Source organism: Microtus ochrogaster, chromosome 6 (genome assembly GCF_000317375.1).
Source record: "Microtus ochrogaster isolate Prairie Vole_2 chromosome 6, MicOch1.0, whole genome shotgun sequence".
Taxonomy (NCBI): Eukaryota; Metazoa; Chordata; class Mammalia; order Rodentia; family Cricetidae; genus Microtus; species Microtus ochrogaster.
In genome coordinates this window covers 46,021,761-46,029,817 of record NC_022013.1, presented here as the reverse complement: position 1 = coordinate 46,029,817, position 8,057 = coordinate 46,021,761, and the positions used below count along the sequence as shown (strand labels likewise).

At 41.1% G+C, this 8,057-nt stretch overlaps 1 protein-coding gene across 2 annotated transcripts in view; it reads left to right on the top strand.

The window, feature by feature from the left end:
• The window catches only part of LOC101988975 (cadherin-related family member 3), a 76,595-nt gene that overhangs the window by 3,294 nt on the left and 65,244 nt on the right, over positions 1-8,057 (top strand). The window contains exons 2-3 of one of the 2 annotated variants that reach the window (XM_005348662.3): positions 3,237-3,433; positions 6,283-6,454. In XM_005348662.3, the coding sequence (XP_005348719.1) occupies positions 3,237-3,433; positions 6,283-6,454 (369 nt within the window). Of the gene's footprint in view, positions 1-3,236; positions 3,434-6,282; positions 6,464-8,057 lie in introns of both variants that reach the window. The other variant, XM_013346825.2, reaches the window with a different exon arrangement.

Below are 8,057 nucleotides of genomic sequence, written 5' to 3'. Positions count from 1 at the left end.
CCTCCCGCCACCCCACCTCCCACTGTCAGCATTCACACGCCTCTAGAGCATGTATTTTAACCACAGAGAAAAAGTTCTGAACCAGACTTGGAAACAGAGAGAAAAAAATCCGTCCACATAACTGTAACTTGGAAGTTTTCAGACAGGGTCTTGAGCAGACAGACTGAAACAGTACCTGAAAGCTGGAGAGAGAATTACGAAACCCTGATGCCTGCAGAGAGCCCGAGCCTTTAGAAATACATTCAGAACCTTCTAGGTCAGAAAAGGCCTCTTTGTATACAGGCACGTGAAGGCTAGAGGACACTATCGAGCAGAAAGGTCCAGGTGTGGGCGGATGGAAGCGGCGTCTCTGCACACTGAAAACAGGAAAATCTAAAATGGAATTTCTACACACTGGTGACATCCGCCTTGTGCCTCTCTCCCTGAGTGCCAGCCTGGAGCGGGAATGGAGAACAGACAGAGATGTAATTAGTTCCTAACACCTGGCCTGCCTCAGCATCCAACACTTAACCAAGTAAATTGGAGTGGCAATTTTGTTGACTTCTGCCCCTTATTATTTAATATGTGGGCAATGTTGATTTCTCTTGCCTTCTAAGTGAATCGGTCTTAAAATCACCTTTCCTTTTATTTGTAAACTCATATCATCTGTGACTCCGGACCTTTGATTTTTTTTTTTCCTGACTGTATCTACTTTATCTCGTTTCCTTATCTTATGGCTCTAGTTCAGACTTCAGTTACTATATTGAGGGAAAAGTGAACGTCTCTGTCTTAGTTCTGATTTTAGCAGGAATTCTTTGGTGTTTTTCCACTAAGTGTGGTGTTGACTGTGGGTTTATTCTGTATTGCCTTCATTCTATTGAGATATGTCCCAATATTCCTAGATTTGCCAGAACTTTGATTATGAGATATTCTGGATTTTGTCAGAGGTCTTCTCTACCTCCAATGAGATGATCATGTGATTTCTGTCTTTGAGCCCATTTATGCGATTAATTACATTTATTGATTTGCATTTGTTGAAACACCTTTCATCTCTTTTGATGCATTCTTGAATTCGGTTTGCAAGTATTGAGACTTTTTGCCTCCATGTTCATTGGAGAGTCTGGCCTCTAAATTTATTTATTTATTTATTTATTCATTTATTTATTTTTGTTGGGTCTTTGCCTGACTTTGGTGTTATGGTAAATACTGGTTTCACAGAAAGAATTTGGAAGTTTTATTTCTGTTTCTATTTTGTGGATTCTTTGAGGAGTAGTAAAGTCAGTTTTTCCTTGAGGTTCTGGTAGAGTTCTGCACTGAGTCTTTTCTTGAGGCTCTGGTAGGAACCTGCTAAGTCCCTTTGGCCCTGGGGTATGCTTTAACTTGGGTGATGTTTAGCTATGGTTTCTCTTTGCGGTTGCTGTGGATCTACTTAAACTCTGTACTGTGTCTTGATTACACAATAGGAGGTCATTTACATATAGGAAGGTATTCATTTCTTTTTATATTATCCAATTAGTCAAGTATAGATTTTCAAAGTATGTCCTTTATATTCTCTGAATCTTTTCCAGAATCTGTTATCTTTCCCTTTTTAATTTTTCGTTTTATTAATTTGGGTTTTCTCATTCTTTTGATTAAATTTGCTAAAGTTTTGTTAATCTTGTAAACATTTCTAAAGAACAAACTTCATTTCATTGATACTTTGTAATGTTTTATTTTTTCATTTCTATTTCATTAATTTCAGTGCTAACTTTGATTATCTCTTTCTATTTACAATTTTCGGATGCTTTTCTAGTTTTTTAAAATCCCTCCTGGTGCATCATTAAGCTATTAATTTAAGATCTCTCTAGTGTTTTATGTAGGCACATAGCGCTGTAACCTTCCCTTAGGAAGCCTTCACTGTGTCTCCGATTTCAGTATGTTTCATTCCATTCTAGCAATTTTTTAAATTTCCTTCTTTCTCCCCTGACTCCATTATCATTTAGTAGTGTGTTGTTTAGTCTGTGTACTTTCTGTGCACGGTGTTTCTGTAGCACATTCTATTGTGGTTAGGATAGAATGCTGAAGGTTATTTCAGTTTTCCTTTATTCTTTGAGACTTGCTTTGTGTCATACTATGTGGCTGATTTTGAAGAAGGTTTCATGGGATGCTGAGGAGAAAGTGTGTTCTTTAATGCTTGAGTGAAATGTTTTGCAAATGTCTTTAGGTCCATTTAATTTATGATGTCATGGGCACCTCTAGGTTTGGGAAAGTTTCTTCTTTGATTGTAATGAAAATATCTCCTATGCCTTTGTTACAGTATTCATTGTCTATACTCATAACTAAAAAGTTAGGTCTTGCCGGGTGGTGGTGGCGCACGCCTTTAATCCCAGCACTCGGGAGGCAGAGGCAGGCAGATCTCTGTGAGTTCGAGACCAGCCTGGTCTACAGAGCTAGTTCCAGGACAGGCTCCAAAGCCACAGAGAAACCCTGTCTCAAAAAAAAAAAAAACCAAAAAAAAAAAAAAGTTAGGTCTTCCACGGTGCTCCCAAACTCTCCCATGTTATGTTCGTGGGAGAAGTCAGTAAAACTTCTCATTGATATTTACTGAGCCATCCAATTCCTCTACTTTTTCCTATAGCCTTACTCTCTGTTTTTGACATGACCTGCTCTTTTGGGGAGGCTTTCCACTTAGTTCTTAATTTGTCTTATTGAGTGTGCCTATGGCTAGTGAGCTGCAAGACTGGTACCTGAGCCAAAGTGTGAAATTCAAGAGTGCCCCTTTAATCAATTCCCCTCCTCTGCCCTCAGAGGTATTGTTACCACTTTGTAGATGGCTCTATCTCCCAAATTTGATGTTCTGAGCTTCCGATTTTTCAGCTTTTTATTCCTCCCCAATTTACTCCAATTCATAAAATAATTTCAATCGTTTAAGAGCATGGGATATGAATTTTGAAATTTTGGCTTAAAATTCTAGTTCTGCCATTGGTAAACTGTGTCACACAAGGCCATTTCTGTGCTATTTACTTTCTTTGAAATAAAACAGAATTGACAGTAATCGTCACAAGCTAACCTGTTGTCTTGTGAGCAACAAAGAGTCCCAGATCCTCAACAAGCCTACCAAGCCAACTCAACTTATTATCTAGAATCCACCCCCCCCCCCCGCCCGCCCAAAATGTGCTCAGTATGCCTTGTGCTTTTCCTCCGTGGCTCCAAATATGAAAGATTTTGGGGAGCCTCACAGAAATCTTCATAAAGTATGGCTTTGTGTTTTCTCTAAGGTGTTCGAGCTGCTCCAAATTTTGTTGTGGAGAATGCCAGCCCTCTCCTGGAAAATGCCTCTGCTCACACGCGGGTGGCCACGGTCGCTGTGTCTCTCTCACCTCATACTTCTCTGGTTGGAGATCCTGTTATTCTTAATGCCAGCCCTGTGGTGCATCCTTTTGTGCTGTCTCGTAGATCCTCGTATCTGTGGGATGTAAGTATGGAAGCAGATAGTATTAGCACACCTTAAGAGAGCTCAATGATTCTATTTTTTGTCTTACTTTCTACTGCTTATTTAGTTTGGTGTGTGTGTTGTTTGTTGTCTGTTTTTTTGTTGTTGTTGTTGTTTGTTTTTCAAGACAGGGTTTCTCTGTGGCTTTGGAGCGTGTCCTGGAACTAGCTCTGTAGACCAGGCTGGTTTCGAACTCACAGAGATCTGCCTGCCTCTGCCTCCCGAGTGCTGGGATTAAAGGCGTGCACCACCACCGCCCATGTTTTTGATTTTTTGAGACAGAGTTTCTCTCTGTATGTAACCCTGACTGCCCTGGAACTGACTCTGTAGACCAGGTAGGCTTTGAACTCACAGAGGTCTGCCTGCCTCTGCCTCCCAAATACTAAGATTATGCAATTAAGGGTTGGCCTTGAACTCCTGATCCTCTTTTCTTGGCCTTCCAAATCCTGGGATTGTCCTGCATGCTTTTAACTAATTTAACATTCCACTCTTTGGGACCTTATAATGTGTCAAATATTCTTAGAATTCTTGCGAATAACAAAGAGCGCCTGTTTTACAGGTACTTATTGGGATCTAGTCAGATGCAAGGGAATGCTCCATTCTCCTTGCATCTACTTGCTTGCAGGAATACATGTTAATTAAGTGAGCACACACAAATATAAAATCATAAATACTACCTGAGCAATGAAGTACAAATTCTCAGATAGGTGAGAGTGCCAAACAAGAACATGTGATACAGTCAGGGTTCCCCTGAAGCAGAATTATATGAAAAGGGGTCTGCACAATGGGCAGGCATTGCATAAATGGAGGAGAGACCATTACAGGCTGTGTGCTGAGGTCCTGTAGGAAGAAAGATCCTAATAAGGAAGAAGGATTGAAGGGTCACTGTGACCAGATCTCATCAGGGAGTGTGATGAGAAACCTGATTGCCAAGAGATGAAGGACAGAGTTTGTAGGGCCTGGGAGATATGCTGGGAAGTGCTACTTATTATCTCAATCTAAAAAATAAAGCCGCCAATTCTCCTACTGGGGTGACACTCAGACAGGTTAGTGCTCATTATAAGAGATTTGGGTTCCCTAGGACCAATGTTAATCAACCATACTGCAAGGCTATTGCATGCATAGCGTTCACCTGGTCCTTCTGCACTGACCCCTGACACCTAAAAGAACATTCAATACAATAGCATCTTCAGACACAGTTGAACTGCCCTAGGTTGGTTTGGTTCTGGGTTGTGGTTCTGTCTTGTATCTCTCCAGGCCTTCAGGACAGTGACTGGCAGAAGCATCTTCCATCAGGCCAAAATGAAGCAAGGGGTTCAAAAGCTTGAGCTCATGTGCACATTTTAAGAATTACATCTACTAAGGTTATTGGCTGAAGCAAATCACATGTCCAAGCTGTAGGAGCTGCAAAGTCACATGGCAAAGGACACAAGTATAGAGAGGAGCGAAGTATCAGAAACATAAGAATTGTAGAGTGTGGCAGAAAAGGGACATGATCTGCCAATGCTTTAAAAGGATCCACTTGAAGCTGCTATGGGCACATACTCTAGAGCAGTGGTTCTCAACCTCCCCAATACTGCAACCCTTCAATACAGTTTCTCATGTCGTGGCGACCCCCAGACATAAAATTATTTTCGTTGCTACTTCATAACTGCAATTTGATAATGATAATGAACTGTAATATAAATATATGATATGCAGGATGTCTGATATGAAAGGGTTGTTTGACCCCCTCAGTGGGTTGTAACCCACAGGTTGAGAACCACTGTTCTAGACGGACAAGGGAAGTATTGAATAGGACCTGGGATATCCTTACCACATCTTGGGATTACCAGCCTTCTATGAATTTGGTGTAAAAGGCTATCTTGTATTTGTTCTCCATTCAGATTCTGTTATAAGTCCAAATAGTAAAACAGTGCCAAGACTCGGTAATCTTGCCGATCACTGTTTCCTGGTGTTATAACCATGGGGTAAACGGAGCATCCTCCTTTTCCTCTGTGGCTCCTCTGGTTATGAGCAATATGAACCTGGGTAAATTACGTGACTTTCTCTGTTTCTGCTGTTTCTGGAAAATGTGAGGAACAGTGATCATATTACCTGACTTGGGATGATAAATCAATTCTGTGAGATAATTTCTGTGCAGTTCCATTCTGCTGCTTAGGCCATTAGAAATGGTCGATACCTAGAATTTGTTCTAAATACATGTACTTATGATCCATCACTCAGCTAGGTTACAAATATTAAAAAAGAAAAACAAGAAATGTAGCCACATAATTAGAACGATATTCTCACTCCATGTAGAAACACACACCTTTAATCCCAGTACTAAGGACTGAGGATATAGATTCACCACTGAGGCTGCCTGACTACATGGTGAGGCCTTTGGTTTGGTTTCGAGACAAAATCAAATTGTCAGGTGCGGTGACTCACAGTTGTAACCCTCAAATTTGAGAGGCTGAGACAGAAGGATTGCTATGAGTTTAAAGCCTTCTTGTTTTCCAAGTTGAGCTATAGATCTACTGGGGCTATTGTGTGAGGCCATGTCTCAACAAACTGATTAACCAACCAGCTGACTGAAACAAAAAGACCAAACTCAAACAAAAGATACAGTCTCATAGACTAGCTCTAGGTAGCATTAAAACCAGTTTGTGTATGAGCTATCTTCAAAAAACATGCCTGCAAATGAAGATTCCCCTTTACTACTGTGCAGTGAAAGAGCACACTCTGTTTTCCTTAGGGCTTTACATATGCATCGTCATCCTTTCTTCTTCCCTATATACATGAAGCCAAAAATTTGTTCCTCCTTTATTGTGCTCTGTTTACGATTTTAGTTAATCATCACTGGAGTGCCCAAACTGGACTTCGAGGCCATAGCACTCTACTCCTTGACAATATTTGCCAGAGACAGCTCTGAGGCAACAGCATCGCAGACCCTTTTTGTCCAGATTGAAGACGTGAATGAGCCACCTACATTCACTGGGTCGCTTGCCCAGGAAGATCAAGGTACCAAGGGTCTGTTTTGGGGAAAGGAAGCCCTGTGGACATAAATATAGGTCCAATGCCCTATGTCTTACGCATTTTTATTGTCCCTTGGCTCTAACGCTAAAGGAGAGTGATAATCGGCAGCAGTTGTGCTGGTGTGATGGCTCGGCAGGCAAATGTGTTTGTAATGCAAGTCTGATGATCAGAGTTTGACCCTGGAGCCCACAGAAGAAGTAGAGAACTGACTCCTGAAAGACTCTTCTGAACACCATACATGTTATGATATATGCATGCTTCCCCCCACGCATGCACAAATGCACAAACATACACATACTAACTAGCTGATGTGTACTGGGCCCTGACTATGTATAAGCACCATCGTGAAAGCTTTAAGTGGATTGTTTTGTTTACTGCTCACAACACTGGCAGTCAGTTCTTCTGTTCCCTTAGTCCCGCTGCACAGAAAATAGACTTCGGTGAAGTAACTAGCTCAGCATTGAAAACTACCCATGTATTTGATCACAGTGTACTAAAATCAATATCTTGAACGTGTCTAGTTGTTAAACTAAAGGTGTCCTGAGTCCAGTGGTGATGTCTTTTTTGCTCCTTGCTCTCTCACCATATAAGAGGCTCTTTCTGTCACTCTTGACTCTCTTTCTCCTTCTATGAAGTCAAATATTTAATTCCTACTTGTGAAAAAAGTCCATACTGTTCATAGGGATTCATAAAACATAAAATGACTCAGATGTAGATACGCTTACTAACTGAACTGAGCTACTTGTCTTTTGTGAACCCCACTCTCTTCGTTGCTGTCTTAGATGGGAACTATTCCCCACAGGTTCATGTGTTTCAACAGTGGTTCCAAGCGTGCGCACTGTTTTGGGAGCTCATGAACCTTTGGGAGGCAGAGGATTGCTGGAGGAAGCAGATCATTTGAGGGCTTAAGGTTTACATCCCATCTGCTTTCTGTTCCCTGTTCTATGGAGAAGTAAGGAGGTAGAGTGTTCTCGCTGCACATATCCACTGACATGGAGCCTCCTGCTACTATTCTTTCTTTCCAGATTCTATCAACAATTAGCCTGAACAAATTTATCCTCCCCCAAGTAGCTTGTGTCAGGAATTTAGTCATAGCAAGGAGAAAAGTAACTAACAAAATCATTGGTTCAAATGTTTGACAGCTTCCTGTAATTTCTTTTGCAATAATATCCAAGGTATTATCTTTATTTGGGTACAGAATGCACATTCAAATACACACAAGAGACACACACACATACATCACATGACTACAATAAAAACAACTTTTAAGACAGTTTTTCACTCATGAACACTTTTCTCCTGAAAACATTCATTTATTCGTATAAAAGACGAGCTGAGAGTCATCGTACAGCTTACTTCCACAATGAATTGGTTCATGCAAAGAAAAAGCAAACTTAGACTTGAAGTAAAAGAAATTAATTCTTCTAAAATGTTTTCCAGCCGGGCGATGGTGGCGCACGCCTTTAATCCCAGCACTCGGGAGGCAGAGGCAGGTGGATCTCTGTGAGTTTGAGACCAACCTGGTCTACAGAGCTAGGGCCAGGATAGGCTCCAAAGCCACAGAGAAACCCTGTCTCGAAAAACCAAA